General features: G+C 39.7%; 2 protein-coding genes across 3 annotated transcripts in view; one reads left to right on the forward strand and one right to left on the reverse strand.

Annotated features, from left to right (window-relative positions):
* LOC110840139 (uncharacterized) overlaps positions 1 to 19,119 on the forward strand; it is a 68,255-nt gene that overhangs the window by 31,183 nt on the left and 17,953 nt on the right. The gene's annotated exons all lie outside the window — the stretch shown is intronic.
* Positions 1 to 19,119, reverse strand: part of Sf3a1 (splicing factor 3a subunit 1) — a 43,730-nt gene that overhangs the window by 3,942 nt on the left and 20,669 nt on the right. Inside the window, exons 7-14 of the mRNA XM_022084143.2 lie at positions 18,615 to 18,776; positions 16,561 to 16,738; positions 15,121 to 15,303; positions 12,049 to 12,173; positions 10,531 to 10,990; positions 9,906 to 10,012; positions 6,114 to 6,230; positions 402 to 575 (exon numbers count right to left, since the gene is read on the reverse strand). Of these exons, the coding sequence (XP_021939835.1) occupies positions 402 to 575; positions 6,114 to 6,230; positions 9,906 to 10,012; positions 10,531 to 10,990; positions 12,049 to 12,173; positions 15,121 to 15,303; positions 16,561 to 16,738; positions 18,615 to 18,776 (1,506 nt within the window). The remainder of the gene's footprint in view (positions 1 to 401; positions 576 to 6,113; positions 6,231 to 9,905; positions 10,013 to 10,530; positions 10,991 to 12,048; positions 12,174 to 15,120; positions 15,304 to 16,560; positions 16,739 to 18,614; positions 18,777 to 19,119) is intronic.

Raw genomic sequence — 19,119 nt, forward strand, 5'->3', positions numbered from 1 at the left:
AGAAGTCTAAGGAAGGAAATTCCACCAAAAATACAGAATTGACATATAGTATAGCAGAAATTTAAAATACATTAATACATTTTGTTGGCAGTTCCGATTCTACCAGCAGCTTATAAAACCAAAAAAATGATGAAACTGTCAACTTCCTGGAAAACAGTCAGAGGAACACAAGTTTATAGCATTATTTCTAAGTAATACTGAAGTGGATTTGAGGGCTGAATGTAGCATAGATTCTTGGATTTTCCATTATTTGTTATCATCTGTGCTACTTCAACCCTCAATTATTGCAGACATTAAGAATTTACTGTAAAAAAACACCACTTAAAAATTTAGAGACCAAAAGCATTAAATAAACTGAAAACAAATACGGAGTTCTCACTGGTAACAATGCGCATACGTACCTCCCACTGCAACTTCTGTTTGCCTGGAGGCATGCCTGTTTCCTCATGGATTTTTGCCTTGATAACAGCCACTGTATCTGATAATGGCAGCGTCAGAGCCAGCAATTGCCCTTTCAGTCTCCACTCTGGCTTCTCGGACATAGTAGGCACAGCTACTTTAAGGGACACAGGTGACTAAAATAAAATAAACCAAAACAAAACCGCATTTTGAACAAAAATATATCTCTCTTTTACACACTCATGTACATTCTCACACACGCATGCATACACGTACACACAGATATGTGTTGTATGGCACAAAAACTATAAATCATCATTATGAACTTCCAAGATGGGCCACAAACCCTTTCTCTCTTACTGACCACTAAATTCCTCTGTTCTCCTTTAGAATTATAAAAATCTGCTCTACTGTTCTGTTTGGAACCAATCCTAAAACATGATATGACACTTCTTATGTTTTCTTTCTCTGAACCTATAAACTTCAAAAGTCAAAAGGACATATATGTCTGAAACATGTATGTGCAAGTGGCCATATGGGAGACTGTTGTCCCATTACATCAGAACACTATTAAAAGGTTTATACACTTGAAAAACAAGAAACTTTTGTGTTTAATGTGCTTTTATGGGCTTTTTACATTGTCAAAAATTCACCTGTAACAGAATAATCTACTTTAATGGGTGTGTTTGCTTACAAAAACCCTCTGAATTTTACAACTGCCAAAAGATTTACAGTTCTCTCAAAGCAGCCATTCCTCCTTTGTTCTACCACAAAATGTCAAAGTGAGACAGAAACATCAAAAATGCTTTAGATCAGCATGACTTATCTCATTGCCCCTTTCATAAAATCCACACCCTCTTATTCCAATATTTCAAAAATTATTAGTAAACTCATATATAAAATTGAAATTGTACGTGTTCACTTGTAGTTGAAGGATGGGGCAAACCAACTTCCACCACATGTGGCGTGCTTACTCATTTGATATGAAATGTAAGCATCTCTCAAATCTCCCCACATTAACATTGTGAGCATACTGCTAGTGATGGCAAAATTACAGTGCTTACGAGGTGTGATCGGAAAGTTTACAGACTGCGCCTATAAAAACCTGTACACTTATCTCAGGTATTAAATTCATCCATCACCCTTGAAGTAGTTCCCCTGGGAGTGGACACAACGATCCCAGCGCCGCTGCCAAGCCTGGAAGCATCCCTGGAAATCTTTCTTTGTCAGCCTGTCAAGCACCATCTGCGATTCTGCCTGAATCTCTTCTATCGTCTCAAATCTCCTTCCCTTTAGCTGAATTTTCATCTTTGGGAAGAGGAAGAAGTCACACGGCGAATAAGGAGGGTGCGGGATGACGGCCATGGTGTTTGAGGCCAAAAACTGCCGAACTTTGAGGGCGCTGTGCGCTGGCGCGTTGTCATGATGCGTCGCATGTGGAGTTCTTCCTTTAGAATCAGCTGACAGGTCCCATAGCCTATCCCAACAATGTCGCACAAGTCGTTGATGGTACGACGTCGATCTTCGTGAATGGCCTGCCGAATCTTCGTAACATTTTCGGGCGTTGTGCTCGAAGATGGTCGTCCAGAACGCTCGTCATCATCGACAGAGGTTCGGCCATTTTTAAAACGTGAATGCCACACAAAAGTTTGTGCACGACCCATTGCGGACTCCCCAAATGTTTGCTTTAGCATTTCATAGGTTTCCATAGCCGTTTTGGCGAGTCTTTGGCAAAATTTGATGCACACTCTTTGTTCATGAAAATCTGCAATTGCAGGAGGGTTGGTGTAATGCACTACCAAAACGCCCGTAACTAAGAAACAAATGCTAATTCGATGATGCCAGGTGGCACACTGATTCACTATGAATGTAGGCCGCACCCCCTAGCGGCAGAAGCTCGTACTACATCCGGTTCGCCCTCTATTGACACAGTCTTGAAACTTTCCGATCGCACCTCGTACATTTTGTGTTTCCCCATTGCCAGCATAGTGTCATACAGTCTTCAAAAATGAAATTGTGTTTGTATACTGTGAAGCAGGGATCAACACACAGCCCCACACTGCATTCTGAACAGCTGGATTGTGTTCATGTTTCTTTATTTTTCATGGAACACATGCAGCAGTGAATCTGTTATCTTTCTGGAATTTTTTTATTTCTGTGGGCCAGTGTTCACTGTTTGTCAAATGTCGAGTATTGTCTGATGACTGGTAGAAGTATTAATAGTTGGTCTGCCCCATAGGGTGGTCTGTGGTCAAGGCACCCTCACTCCCTCTAGTATTAAATCCCTCACCAAGGCAAGCCTCAAATCTGAATGAGTTAATTTTGAACAAGAAGTGAGGAAAATATAACTGTCCGAAATTTAAAGGTACAGGAGGTTAAAGATCAAATTTTGTCCATTTCCACGTGCATCTGATAATAGTGTAACTGAATATTGCTGTCTTCTGGGTTGTTGCGTAGTGTAGTATGGTAGAGTACATGGCGCAACAACTCAGAAGACAGCAATCTTCAGACTCACAGCTGTGAAAACCTCAAATCTTAAATAGAGTAACTGTTCATCATGTGGTCACTCTTGTTCATATACCTCATGCATCTATCACAGTCTTGTACAATGCCTGGACTCACTGGAGGACAATGCATATTTGTCAACATGTTTACATATCGATACTACAACTGTGAAGTCACCCCTCACTCTAGTCTTTATGTTACCCCATTTTCATCCAAGTTTTCTTCCAAACTCACTAGGTACTCCTTTTCGATTTGCTCTGCCAGTACCACATCACCTTTGGCCTTTGTATGTAAATCATCACATAAGTCAGGAGAAGAGAAAAAGTTGTCCATGTAGAGTTTGTATACCAAATTTTCAAGACTTGTACCAAGTCCTATGACAATTGCTGTGTTGTTGTAATTCTGGCAATCACACTTTTCATGTCTTTGCCAAAACACACAGACATGTTGTATGTAAATCACTTAGCTTGTAGATTTTCTATTTATTGGTATATACTGTCTGAACCTAACTCTTCCTTTGAACAGCATATCCATCATTCAGCTTATCAAAAAAATTTCTCATTTTCCATTCTGTCATACTTTTCATCTGTCTTGTCAGGTTAATTTTTGTTGTCACAATGCAGAAATCTCAATATATGAATCTGTCACCTCATTTAATTTTGTTTCCATAAAAGGAACTGTTTTAGTGCCAACCAATAATCTTTCAATCTGTCTCTTTGGTTGTGATACATCTGCACAATAACAGCTAAGAACAAGAACATTTCCAGTACAGTCACATCAGACAGTCGAGAGCATAGTTCAGCAACAGTTTCCAAGTATTGATGGTAATATCTGTTTGTCATTTGTATCAGCAGCTGCACAATTTCAAGAAGAAAAAGGAGGAAAAGAGTATGAAAACGCTCAGTGGTGAAGAGTCATTGTTCATGTTGGGGTGCCTCATTTTGTCTCGACCCGTTGGGCCCCCTCGTAAACTTGTGTATCACACGTGTAGAGGGTCAAGATTGTCTATGTCTGTTCAGTCTCCCCTGGCCTGTCTTTCCTGCTGTCCTCTTCAATGTCACTGTCTTTGAGGAGAAATATCTTCAGATATGTCAGCATCAGAGTCAAAGGCTAAAAGCAGTTCCTACGTTTTGCCTTCATCCTGCAGTTTTCTCTTCAAAGCCATCCTTCTTGTAATAAGAAGGAAGAACAAGGAACTGGGAACTATGTCTCAGACTTTGGCACTTGAAAATAACTCCCTTCACAGTTTATATTCTCATCAAATGCCTGCTTAGTGTAGGCCAAGAAACTATGGAGATATGAAAACTGCATCCTGTACATTGACTATCATGCCTATGTAATTATTTCATCATACTTGGGTCTGTTTTCAGACAGCATCAATTTGGACAAAACTTCTTTTAGCCTGGTAATTTCCTGTGTGCTTGAAATAAGGTTCTCAGAACCAAAGTGTCACAAACAAAACTAACCACATGGGCTAGCCTACTTTTGCTCTATGGATTACCAGACATTCACACACTTGTGCTAAAATCAACAACCAGTGGTGAATGTTTACAATACTGAACAGTCAAAGACCTGTGAGAAACATACCACCAATTATCAAGAGACCATGACCAATTGTGAAAATGTTTCTGCAGCTGTCGGTAAAATAAGTGAATTTGCCCCATAGGTCACCCCATTCTGAGGCTGGGGTACAGTGCGTTAACAAGTTTATGCCACTCTAACTCATCTACTTTTAATATTTCAAACAACAAACAAAAAAGTGGGATCAAAATGGAAAACGAATGTAAATATTCTGGCAGCCTGATTTCCCAGCTCTGGTATGAGGAAAAGTGATTCATCCTTAAAAAGTCAACATTTTATTAAAAACTACAGTTTTTTCACTACTGTCTGCACTTTAAAGCAATTAAATGCCGATATAATCCAGTAGTGATGCTAAATGTGGAATTCAAATGCCCATCACTAAAGGATTAATTGCCGATTTGAACACAAAAAGCACATCTTACTATTCATAAATAAAATTTTACATTCCCTATTTCACTTCATTTTTATGGCCCAACTGTCACCCCCACATGTCAGATTAAACACAGATGTGATTTTGTAAAACTTGATTGTTGTGTCTTTACTTTTTCTAACAGTACACAAATGACATGACTAATGGCCACATCTGTATTTCCAAGAACCAAAACTGAAACAACACATGAGGATACATGAATGTGCTACTAATTTACACCAAGATCCAGTAGCGTATCTCCAAAATATAAAGTACAGGTAACCCTCGATTTGCGCCGGTTCAATTTGCGCCGATTCAGAATAACGCCAATTTTGAAACCAGCAAGTCAAAAAGTGAAAAAAATATATTTTACTATTATGTATAACGTTTTACAATGCATCTAGTACCGATTCTTATATTAAATCGTAATTCTTACATCGCTGATTTTAAATAAAAATTATAAATACAGTCATCTCTGCAATTATGTATGTTTCGTTAATGTGAATTTGGTCCAATGAGATCGATGAATCGGTAAAAGCTGTTTGTGAAATGCAAACTTTTGCACATGCGAGTTTGCTCTTATGCAATTTCATTCCTGGTACTTTAAATTTTCAAAGGACTAATCCAATCTCTGCGGAGGTACCGGGATTATTTTTACTATGCGAATTTCTATAGGTCAGCGTCTTACATGAATGCAACTATCGCGTAACAGCAGGGACGACTGTACACATCAATCACATGAAAGAATCGCAGTCAATCGCGGGGACCAACAAATTGCCGATTGTAAGTGTATAAAATATATTTTTTAAATTCCCTTTATTTTATTTACGTTATTTGAGAGCTTTAAAAGTAATGCCATTATATTACTCGTCAATGTTTGGGTGCTGGGAATGCATGTCATTGACTTCCCATTGATTTACATTATAAACGTTATTTCAGAGCTTTAAATGTGATGCCATTATATTACCTGTCAATGTTTGGGTGCTGGGAACGCATGTCATTGACTTCCCACTGATTTACATTATAAAAAGAGCTTCAATTTACGCCGGTTCGTCCAGGGACGCATCCCCAGCGTAAATCGAGGGCTACCTGTACTTCAATTTTCATGAACATGAAACTGCTCACACAACAATGACCAAATTTATATGCATATAAACTTTAATACCACAGACAGTTCTACATCATTAATGATCCGAGTCCTGTGGTAATTAGCACATACCTTGTATTTAGCCAAGAACTGGGCTTCAGGCATTAGTGATTCCTCAGAACGCATCTTCTTGCTTGGTGGCTCCTCATCTGTTGAGGAACTCATATCTGCAGGATGTTTCATTGGACCCTGGAAAGCACATTTCATAACAATTCAAATTACCCTACTTAATATTGCCATTTTATCTCTTTTCTTGCTTTTCATGTTAATGCTACATGTCCAGCTCATCTCCACATCAGTAATTTAATTACTTTAACAATTTTAGACAAGGAAATCATGGAAGTTCCTCATTAAATTTTCTCTATTCCCCAGCACTTACCCCAATCTCTGCTCCTTCATCCTAAGAGACAAGTAACAATATACATTAATGTAAAGAATTTAACCTTGCCTCCATGCAGGATTTTATTTGTGTTAATGCCCTTCTTATACTGAAGTTTGCTCTGTAAGGGAAATTGCTATAATCACCACCAAAGAATCTGAAATGGTATGCACAAGGAAATGTCTGACAAGTAGATAATTGGACCGTGGGTGATTTAGGGGCACTGTACAGACTGTAGAGGATATTTATCATATGAGATTATATTACCTGTCACAGTATTTGTCTCAAAATCATTCAAGGATTAGATTTGTGGCATCTTCTGTCTTTGCCAAAAGTGGTCTTTGGAACTCTGAAATTTATTTGAAAGTTATCCAAGATGTACTGGAATTCAAGGAAGGAAACCTGCACCATATAATAATTTTGGAAATTCCATTTATGACCCGTTTCAAACAAGCAGACAGAAAGTAAAGAGACACCCGTCTAAATAGGATTTGAGGTTTTCATGGCAGTGAGTCTGAAAATGGCTGTCTTCTGGGTTGTTGCACCATGCAGTCTGGTCGGAGTTTATTGACGTTTCAGAGGTCTTTGCCGCCTCCATCATCAGGGTGACTACACGGCACAACAACCCAGAAGGCAGCCATCTTCAGACATCAGTCTCATCCTTTTGCCCACTGGGCCTTAGTTTCTGAAACACAGGCTTTAAAATTCTTCCCTCTGATATACGTATAGCACAAGTTAGCTAATTTGCCCAAGTGGACAAGGTTATGGATTTGTAATTTGGGCATCCTGAGTTTTATCCTGCATACTTATGAGTTTTGTATTTAAATCTGTTCCATGTGTAATATGTTTATAAATAAATCTACAGATTTGTATTTGCATTCTGGTGTGTATCAGTTTCTTGGATGAATCATAAAACAATTCAGAAAAACAATATTAAATATCAGTGTTGCTGGAATGTATTCAGTGACCAAATGTGTTCAAAGGCAAAGCGTTTGTCAGTTTATTAAGACACTGGAAGCACGTAACATTTTACTGCACAGTGTAATCATGCACCACGAAGTATCGCGGTCATGTACTGGGATTCCCACTAATCATAAAAGCCCTGAAGTTCACGTTGCACATGCATCACCCTAAAGAAGTAATGAGCAAATAGCGTTTTCTTTAGGTCGAGTTCAAACAGAAAAGTATTAAAATTTTCAAGTTTCAAGTCGAGTTCATGTTTAAGTAAGAAATCACCGTTTAATATGCCAATTTTTTTAGACACCAAACAATACACTTCACACCATAGCAGGTTCTCAAAAATAAGACATTTCTGCTACCAACTAGGCCACATATGCCATTAGAACCGACCGACAAAAACAATAAACTTACCTTCTTCTGTAACAGTACATCACTTTTACTTTCAAAACCACATTCACGCACACAATTAAATGATTGGCATCACTCTTTAGGAACGATTAAGAATTCAAATTAGTGGTAAGTGTTTCATTTAAAGAAACTAGCTATATAAGTGTCTTGTTTAAAAAATTGTAGTATACTTCCTGACGTGGTGAAGAAACACCAGTTGTTTCGCATGTTTGGGGTTCAGATTTGCTCTACATACAGTAAAGTCAGTCACAGTGGTTCCTGAGGAAGAGAGAAGTCTCTCACTAGCTACTTGTGTGGCTGGTATGGGTAAATAATGTTGAGCCAGAGGTTGAAGATAGTGGTAATGCCAGGCATTGTCTACAAGGCTCCTCATGCCTAGGAAGAACAGGCTCCATTAAGTATCTGTTGATCTGATCCTTCCATGTTGTTTATTTTCAGTAGGTTTGTTAAAAGAACTCCACAGTGAGCAGGATGGTCCAGAGATTTCTCATACTTCTTCTTCCTGTGACTGCAGATCTGGAATATGTTCACTGATTTCTTTCTCGATAAAATTTATTGCCAACTTGTCCTAATCTTCCGACAACAGTAAGCTTCAAATCTATGATCCATAAACATGGCTGGAGCGTTTGGTTTCATTTTCCTGTAATTGGGAAAATGAGCTTTGAAAGCTTATAGCAACTGTTTTGCAAATGCACAGCCACTCCCTTTTCCTGTAGTTTTTAGGTAATTCTCCACTTAATTCTGTGTATGCTTGGTAGATAGGTTGTAAAATGCTGACCATTTCACCTACCATCTGCCATTCTGCTTAATCAAAACATTCCACGTTGCCACTTTCAGCTAACTCAGCAGAAACTGGTCCCCTCTGTTCATCAAGTCAACTAAACATGTGATACTGTTCCAATGAGTATCAACATCCTTTCAATCAACATCATGGATTAGGAACTAATGCCTGTTCTGGCTTCAAATTGATCTTTCCATCTTCTTTGTAGTCAACCTCGATCTCTTTTCCTGCTAGGCTTGTAGCTGAGAACAGCCTTAGGAAGTCGGTCTTCAGACATTCGTTCCACATGTTCTTTCCACTTTCTTCTACATTCTCCAATTTTGTCGATTACATTAAAAATATTAAGTTCTTTCCAAATGTCTTCATTTCTTATTCTATCTAATCTAGTACATCCATTATTTGATCTTAAGTATTGAATTCTGCTCGTGTCTCTTTTTCCTAATGTCCATGTTTCTGATTCATAGAGCAGTGTGGGAATCACCATCACTTTATAAAACTTAAGTTGCAATATTTTGGTACATGATTTTTCATTAATATCATTAGGAAATTATTATTTAAATAAATTAATATACCTTACTTGTAAATCACATATTGTATAAAATTGTATTACATAATTTGGTATCTCATTTATACTGTGTGAACATTTTTCTGATGTAACAAACAGATCAGAAGCATACAGGACTCAACCTAGAACCTTTAAAGTCCATAACCTTATCCTCACAAGTAAAATGGGCAAATTACCCATATACACAAGATACGAAAAAGTTTTAAAGACTATATTTCAGAAACTAAGGGCCACTGGATGAAAAGGCAAGACAGGCATCTATTTTCCATCTGCTTGCCACTGATCCAATTTTCATTGAAATCCCTGATGCGATTCTGACAAACTCCTGTACATTTCTGTGGTATAACCAAAGTTCAACATTGAAAACATTAAATGCCTATCTCATACATGATCGAGGGCCACTGCCCAGCCCCACAATGTTTTCTTAAGAACCATCTTCACGTTATCTTCCAGTTTCATGTTGATGTTCTGAACAGCTGCTATCTAAGGTTTCCCCATCAAAAGTCTGCTTTTACTCTTGTCTCCCTATCAAGCTGCATATACAACCTATCATAACTGCCATTCACCACCCTAACAGCACTAGGTGATATCTCCCCAAACACCTGTGACCCTCGCAGTAAGAGACCAGGTTTCAGAACCATACAAAATAATCTATTACTTAGTTAAATGGTTTGTTTTATAACCATTTTTAAATATGAGAATTGTTTTTAGAAAATTTTGTACAGCAATATGACTTGGGCATAAAAACTGTCTGTTGAATGGTGTGCTTACTGGAGGTGGTGGTTGTGGTGGAGGCTGCATCTGGGGTGCTGGAGGAGCCATAAAGCCTGGTATCGGGGGTGCTGGAGCTGCCACTGGAAATGGTGGACGTGCTGGAACTGAATGCATTTACGAAATCAGTACAAAGCAAGAAAAAAAGAAGGCTCAATATATTAACAATATCGATGCAGACAGCTTACACAAACTGCTGATCAAACTCATTATTAACATAACATAATGCAAGTTTAACCTATCCTACATATCATGAGTATGCATTCTGTTCGCTATTCCTGGAACATGTAACCATCTCATGTAACAAAACCTCTATATGAGAATATAATATGGTGTGCTAATGTGCATATGATAATGATAAACTCCCAATAGCGCAATTACATACATTTCTGGGAAAATGTACCTGGGGAAAGACAGCACATTTTTAAATTAATGCAGCCAAACAAACTGCCGCCATGAACTTGACACTTGCTTACACTTCTTTAAAATGTTTCTGTCAACTACAAATGCTTCATTCATTCTCAGAATATCTTCACACTCTATTCTTAGATCCAGAAGCTGGTTTGTCTGAATTTGGAAATTTAGCAATTGTGTGGTTAGTCCTTCTTAGAGCTGGTTATCTTACCCATCAGTGGTGGCTGCCTCATGGACATCATCATCATGCCTGGCTGGGGAGGCAGAAGTCCTGGTGGAGGGGGCAGAGCAGCCATGGGTGGCAAGGCCATAGCAGCAGGGGGAGGTGGTGGAGGGGCTGGTTGTTGTGGGGGTGCTGTTACTGGTACTGGTGGAGCTATGGGCTGAGCAGCAGATGGGACTTGTGGTTTTGACACAGGAACACTGGGTGGCTTGTTTACTGCTGTCATGGGAAGAGGAACTGGGGGTTTGGTACCAGGGGGTGGGGGGAGAGACTGCAGGCCCGCGGCCGCTCGAGATCCGACAGGCTTCGGTCCGATCTTTTCCTTCTCTTCATCAGGTAGGAGTCCTTTCACCTTATGGATCTGGTGAATCTGCTCCTCTAGAGTGATATTAGCTCGAGCTGCTCGGGTAGCAGCCTCCACACTGGATGTGTGCCCATCCCATGTCACCTGCAAAGCCATCAACAACACTAAACTCTAGCATTATGACTTTCCTTAACAAAGAGTTAAACTTACATTAATGAATCTATATTAACCCCCAAAATAAATTTTATTTTCTACAGTGACTCTCACGCAAAGAAACAAATAGTGCTGACCTAAACCATGCAGCCATATTCACTGCATATAAAGAATGATCAAAAAGTCAAGCACCCTATATTCAAATATTTACTCATGGCTGCAAATCAACACAATATGATCGGATTAATAAACATGCAATATCACTGTAACTATATAAGAGCCCATTATAACCTGCCTGCACTAATCCACCAGTTGTCTTTCAACAGTCAAAGGGCAAAGATGGCTTTTTTCAACAAGTGCAAAGAGTGTTCATTGTTGAACATAACCTGGTATCTTGTTCTTACTTAACTTGCCAGAAAGAGCTTGGGGGTACATTTCCCAATCTTCCAAATATAGTTCTGCAGTTTTTAAATATCAAACTGGCCCTAAAATAAGACAGTGTATTCTTTCTTTATTCTATCATTAAAATTTCATAAAAAAGTAAAGCCTTCTCATCACATGCCATGTAGGCATCGAGGGGAGTGCGCTTTTATCCCCCGGGAAAATAACCTCCAGCATCCATTGGACAAGAAGCTCGGCGGGCCACAAAACAGGTCTGGACGCAGAGGCTAGAAGAAAATCCTTCCGCCTCTGTTACGGATCGAATCCCGATCATAAAGCCAGAAGTCAGTCACTACTGACCGAGCCAGCCGACCCACACATTAAATGTGTTATCTCCCTGCTTTAAATCATGCCTTGGACATCTCTCTCAAATAAGTTTCACTCCTTTACTTCAATAATTTTTATTTATGTTTTGGTCCCCCTATTGTATCACCATTCATAGAATGTAACATTTAAATGCTTGTGCTTAGGTTTTTGTGGCTGGAGTCCAATGAACAATTTTGGATTTCAGGGATGAGCCACATCAAATGTTGAGAATTATCAAGCATTTCAGCAAACACTGCCCTTGCCAACTGATGCATTATATTTAAAATCACAACTAATATTACCTTGTCATCTTTGCGTTTGTCTTCTTCTCCAATCTTCTTACCAATGGCAGTTTCCTCATCACCCACGCCAAAAATATCGGTTCGTCGCTCTGCCAACTGCTTCAAACTAGCCTCAATGGCAGACCCTACAGACAAAAAACAATTATGACTGTGATGTTCATGCATCAAAGGAAGTATATTTGGCGGAAGTATAATACATCAATCACGTGCATTAATATAGTAAAACCTCAAATTTGAAATGTACATCAACCCATAATTTACGTAATATTATTTCCTATCAAGAAACTGCTCTTTGTTCCTGCCACTTCATTTGAATTTGTATTGTCTGGAACTGGTCAACTTTCTTTTTGACTACTCTGAGTTACTCACCATCTTGCAAACATCATTTTACCTTTGGAAGTATGGCTGTTTTCAAGCTAGCCGTAGTTATTATTTTATCTGTTAGCTGAGTCTACTGCATGCACTGCACTTGTTTTACTTGAATTTGCATTTCATAAGGCATGATAGCAATACAAAATGATACCATTTACTTAGAAGAAAAACGCAAAAATACTATAGGACACTGACAGACACATGGGCTCATATTTCCTTGGTAAAACAACCTGAATTATTAGTGTCAACGATGAATACAATAGTCAAAATGTTGCACATCATTGAAAAAATACATAGCTGTGTGGAAGATATTGGATTAATCTTTTGAAAAAGTAAATACACTGCTTATTGCAGAAAGTTATAAGAGCTGTGATAACATATAGAAGTGGCATGAATAGACACAAAAGTAACTTGACAAGACCTGAAAGCCACATGTTGCAAGTTCAAAATACACCTGGCAGCAGTGGAAGCCAGAACATGCAAAGGTGGTGGTAACACAGAGAAAAGTGCAGACAGAGCACACCACCAAAGTTCAATGGATCCGTGTCCCATGCAGTATTCTACAAGTTCGGGGCCATCAATAGTCAGTGAGCGGATATCACACAGGAAGGCCACACATCTGTTCACTGTACTGCTAGGACAAGCTGCTGACATCCTACACACTGTCCCAACTGTAGCTGCATACAATGACATTGCTGGGGACTTAAAAGCTGTTATGGACATCACCAGATGGCAGCGGCCTACCACCAGTGTCAACTAAAGGACAGGATCCACCTACACAGCAAATCATTCCAAGGGTTCGCAGCAGATGTCAAGCAGCCGACACATCAGGCCCACATTCGATTACCTGCAGACTTCATCCACGGGGAGGCTGCAATGGAGCGATGGAGTGTGAGACCGAGAACTGATGTGGCAGCTTCTCATGTATGACAACAGGTCACTCAAAAAGGGCCATCAACTAGGCCCTTAAGCTGGAAATGGAAATAGCAGCAGCCAGACAACCAGCAAGGCTGCAAGAGGTAACTATAGCCCCAGAGGAATGCAAATCCCACCAGCTAAGTAATGCAGGAGTAGATGATCAGTATGCTGGCAGTGTGGGAACACTGAGAACATCAGCAGAGACTGACAATGGAGAACTGAGAGGTAAATCAAGATTTTTAGTCACGAGGGCCAATGACAGCCTGATAATGGACAAGCCTTGACACCAGAGCATCTGCCAGGTCTGGCGTCACAGGACAGCCCAAGAGAAAGCAGAGTTATGTGCACATTCTGCAAATGGCATCCAGGAAGACTGTCCTTATCTTGGAGGAGGTGTTCATGGAGCTGACTCTGACTATATCCCCCCCCTCCTCACCTCTGCACTGAAATCTCACAACAAAATTGTCATATTCAACTCTGGGAATTGATCAAATACATGCTCTAGTTCCTCATAAAAGTTGTCCTTTGTATCACTGCACTTATCCTCAGCTGGTGAATGCATTCAGAAAAACATCACACCAACTGTCTCTTGGTATTATATACGACACTCTATCTCTAAAAAATTCTACCACTTCAATTGCTGATATGATTCCACTATGTACAAAAAAACCTGTCCCTAAGTGATGATCAGCATTCCCATTTCCAGGGAAAAATGTATAATCATCTGCTGGTTCAGTACAACCTTTTTTTTTTACTGAAAGCCTTTATCCTGCACACATCAGCACCATACATACAAGAGAATAGCTTCTTGGAAATCAGGGACAAGATGTGTACAGTAGAGCTTCTTCTAATTTCATGACAACATTGTCATGTAATATTTCCTGTTTTCACAGACAATGCTCTCTCTGGTGTTTAAGTAATGGCTCTGTAACCATTTTGTATGGTATGAAGGGAATTCCACTATCAAGATTAATTTCTGAGTTTAGTTTAAGTTCTGATCTGAATTTCCTGATATACTGATCCCTTGTCCAAGGAGTCCTACCGAATGTCTACAGATCAAGCCAATGATAATTTGGGACCCGCAGTGCTCAGGCACTTGAAGAACGGGTTGTTCCCAGTATCCCCAGTATCCAGTATGAATAACTAGAGTAGTTAATTTGACTATACACCCAACAATGAGTCAATCAATTCAAAGATGCTTTAACCTTGGCACTAGGTGGAGACGGGTGATATGCTTCAAGCATAAGCCTCAGTGAAAGCATGTAAGATACGTGGCAGACTTATGAACTGAGACTGAATTGCTCCTGCAGTGACATCGGTATACCACGTATGCTGGCTTCTGCAAGTCCCTCAGCTAATCTACAAATTGTGAGGAATAATGGAGCCTTCTGACAACACACTAGAAACACATGAGTGTGTGGTGTAGAGTCAGTCTTGACTGCTGCATTACGAGTGTCAGGAAACCAGAAGCGTAGTATGACACAGAAGAGAACAATTATATCCAGGTAACCATTACTGTAATCTGAGAGGCAACAGACATTAATCCAGGAAAGAGTCAATTCTAATTGTGTGAAATAAATCTGTCTTGTGTTTTTAAACAAAGAACCCACTGCATAATCACTAACTACAACGCAATACAAATTGGAGAGGAGGATGGGAAGGTCCAAAAGTTGATCTAGGAAATCAAACCAAAGTCATCCCACCCCGCAGCCTGCCATTTTAGTGAGTGCTCTATCAAGACCTAAATCTGCACAGACAGACATACAAAATGCAACACTCTACCTGGTGCGTAAACTGTCTCCTGATTGATCTTGTCTTGGATCTGGCGGTCTCTCTGCTCAACCCAACGAGGATCTAACAATCCAATTCTCATGTGCTCCTGAACTTTGGTAGCTGGGATCTTCTCCCCAGTAAGTGGAGAAATAAGCAATTCATCAGGAGCGGGAGGACGTGTTGCCTTTACAGCTAAAATCAAAAAATAAATAACAGATTTCCACATCACCTCTAGCTTTCTTTGAACAGTATCTCAAGTAGAACCATTCAAAATTATTGGTAAAGCAGTATGTAGTGTCTGACAGACCCAAAAAATGTCTCCTTTCTACAGCATCATTAGAAGTTCTGTATTTAATATGTAACGTGAAAACCAGTCAATTGGGAGGTAGCATCCATTTCATGAATGTGGACAAAATTTAAAATGGGATATGTATGCAGAAAGCTGCTTCATTTTGGTTCAGACTGATTCACATCACACAGCAAAAGGAAAAAAAAAAGTTTTGATGTATTCTGTTAAATATACACCACAGAGTGTACATAAAACCCTCATATTGTTGTTGAACTGAAACAAAAGAATGAGATATGCATTAAAAAACATTACTAAAGCAACTCTTTGCCATGTCACATCAAACACACACACACACTTTTCAGTAAAGACAGAAGTAAATTGTTATTGAAGATGGCTGTATTCTGGGTTGTTGTGCTATATAGTCTGTTAGAAGTTTACCTCATTCACACTCTCCAAGGACCCCAGAAGCATCCCACTGATCACTGCTAGTCCTGCCTGGGCCACTAACCACCACCCTGCCCTTTTTTCAGGGCACACCCAGCCCTGGCCAGTGCTCCCTTCCAATCTCCCGTTTCCCCTGCATTAAGACCACCCATCTCCTGTATGTGCAGTGATCCACTGGCCGGACTCCAACGGGCCCTTCAAAGGGCCGCTTTCTCAGACCTCTCTCTTCTTCCCTTGATCCATCTCTCTCTCACACACGCTGTGACATGCCCACACACTCCTATTGGTTCACACATCCTCGCTGTTTCTGACAACAGTCCCCACAGTTAGGATTAAGCTGTTTCTTAACTGTCTGGAGCAAGGACCTCTGAAACGTCGGTAAGCTTCTACCAGAATACATGGTGCAACAACCCAAAAGACAGCCATCTTCAGACTCACCGCCGTGAAAACCTCAAATCCTACATAATTTTTTACACTTGTTATGGACTAAATGTAACTAGAATTTTTATTAAAGAAATAAAATTATGAGCACTGTGTTCAATGTCTTTTCTATCTCTGTATATTTCAGTATTCAAGAGAAAGGAATATGGACAATAAAAACTATCCAAAACAGGCAGTCTTGGTCTAGGACCAAACCCAGAAATATAAATTTAAGCCTTGGATGAAACTTCCTAAGCACTGAAAGGGAAGAAAGTACAAAACATGCAATGACCAACCTTGTTTAGGATCATAACCCTTCTTGACCACCACCTTGTCAGGTGTTGGAGGCAATGGAGGTGGCTGATGCACTTCACGGGCTGGCATGGGCATAGGAGGAGCCTTCTTCCCACTGTGTACAGACATAGCTGGGGATTCATCTTCTTCTTCACTTGACTCTTCCTCCATGTCTTGAACCTGCAATAAAGAGGACATTCAATAAAAATGACATGTGACTACCAGGTAATCAGAAAGCTCCACTCAATATTTTTCACTATACATGATAGCTTTAAAGCTTTAAAAGTTCAGAATAGAAGCCTTATCTCATATCTCAGGGCACAAGTAAGCTCTTCCTATAAGTTGTTTCAGAATACTAAATGCCAAAAAATACACACTTCTGCCAACATTCACACAGTTCAAAATATTTCTGAACACAATCACATTCAATCTCCTATAAAGCAACCTTTGAAAGCACTTGAAGCACCTCCACTGTACCTTCAAGAACACATTTCTCCATTTACACGTTAATAGCATTACGGAAATCTGAGTTATAGCATGGTCTCTGAATGCCCAAAGTTATGCATGCTTCATGCAAAGAGCCTCAAGCAGACAGGTAAGAACCCCTTTGTTGACTTCAGCATTTACATACAAAATGCAGGACTTGTCATTAACACTGATGTACAAGTGCATGACTAGTGGTGCATGAATGAAACCTAATACAGTAGGGCACCACTTATACGGCGGGTTAGGGACCAGACCCCCGCCGTAAAGCGAAAATCGCCGAAAAGCGGATCGTTTGCCTTATTTCACTTGCAAATGCATAACAAAGCCTAATAAGATGTTACACTATCATACAGTAAGTGCACAATAGCGCTAGGCCTAAGAAAACGATATGAAATTAAAATGAATATCAGTAATACACACATTGTCCTCAGCTTATAGTGATTGGTGAATATAAATTTGAAAATTGATATGCTTATAGTAGGAAGGATGAAGGAGATGGCACATCTTCATCATCTGACTCTTCAACGAATCTTATTCGTTTTGGTGATGGTTCGGAAGCCATAGACATGCCTTGTTCACGAAGTTTAATCATCTCTAACTTGGCATTTAAAGTAAGAGGCTTACGACTCCTCTTTTTATCGCTACTACCCTTAGATGCCATTGTAATTACACTGTAGTAACACAAAAATATTATATAAATATACAGTTTGTAATAACTAAAAAATTGCCAGAAATACAGAGAGACGCGGAGCGCACAAAAGCTGTAAACAGACTGAATCAGCGACGAGAAAATGGCGCCGGACGCTCTTCTCTGACTCAGCTGTTGAGCGCCGTATTAGCGGATCGCCATAAAGCGGAGCGCCGAAAAGCGGGGCCCTACTGTACCATGAATAACAATATGAGCCAGTGTAATATTGTGTAATGTGCAACAGCGTGGAGAACATTCGAGATGTGGAGCTCAGTGTTGAGCAGGATTTGACAATCATTCAGTTAAAATAAAGTGTTCATCAGCACACGGCGTATCATCTCGACTGGCAGCCTCCAGTGAACACTGGCACCATTACAACCATAAATACCTGGCACAACCCTCAACTAATCATGTCACTGACCATGATTTTCAACTACCATGATCCACATAAACCTATGAAACAATCCCAGTGAACCACAGCTCAAAGACTGAACCAGCTGGCAGCTGAATCTCGCAGGGAGTCAACATTATGGTAAGTGGCAACCACTGCCACCAAACATGATGTTAACAAAGACAGTGGTGAGAGGAACAGCTGTAGTGCAGTTGAACCAGGACAGAATTATAAGTTTAAAAAATTAAGAGATAAATGGCAGAAAATGATAACTCTTTCTCAATATGCATGATTAACTTATGATGGTGAGATTTGAAACAACAGGGATCTTAATCATTTCAGAAATCATTATTCATAACAGCCAAAATACCCTCCACAAAATCAAAAGGAGTTTGACTAGTCTCTGCCAAACAAGAAAGAAACCAAACAAAGCCAAAGGACTCTTTCTTGATTAAAAACTTCAGTTCATAACAAAATAGAAATTTTATCACCTGTGTGTTGTCCTTTGCCTCTTTGGATTCCTGATCCTCTTCCTCCTCCTGTTGTTCCTCTCCCCTCTTGTCCTCTTCTTCAGCTTCGTCTTCCTCCTCCTCCTCTACCTCATCTTCACTTTCAATTTGCATCTCAATCTCGTCACCTTCTTCAATACGTTCCTGTCAGATTTAACAAGGAAAATAACATGACAAGACGCAGGTAACTGACAAGCAAGACCAAGACGAAGGATTTACAAAATTTAGTGACAGAGAAAGCTCAGTACAGTGATTGTGACATGGTGCCAGGAGACGAGAAGAACATTATTCTCGATATGAGGGCTGATTAGTGAAGCGACACACATTAATCCAGGAAATTATCAATTGTAACAGAGTGAAATAGATCTCTCTAGTGTTTTTAAACAAAGAACCCACTGTATGATCACCAACTACATCACGATATTATACATTTTCCTAGAAACCCTAAAATAAGGTGCTACACCACTGCAAAAATATTTCATACAAT

Source organism: Zootermopsis nevadensis, unplaced genomic scaffold (assembly GCF_977971745.1).
Source record: "Zootermopsis nevadensis isolate Lab colony 2312 unplaced genomic scaffold, Znev_1.0 Znev_ptg000024l, whole genome shotgun sequence".
NCBI classification, from domain to species: Eukaryota; Metazoa; Arthropoda; class Insecta; order Blattodea; family Termopsidae; genus Zootermopsis; species Zootermopsis nevadensis.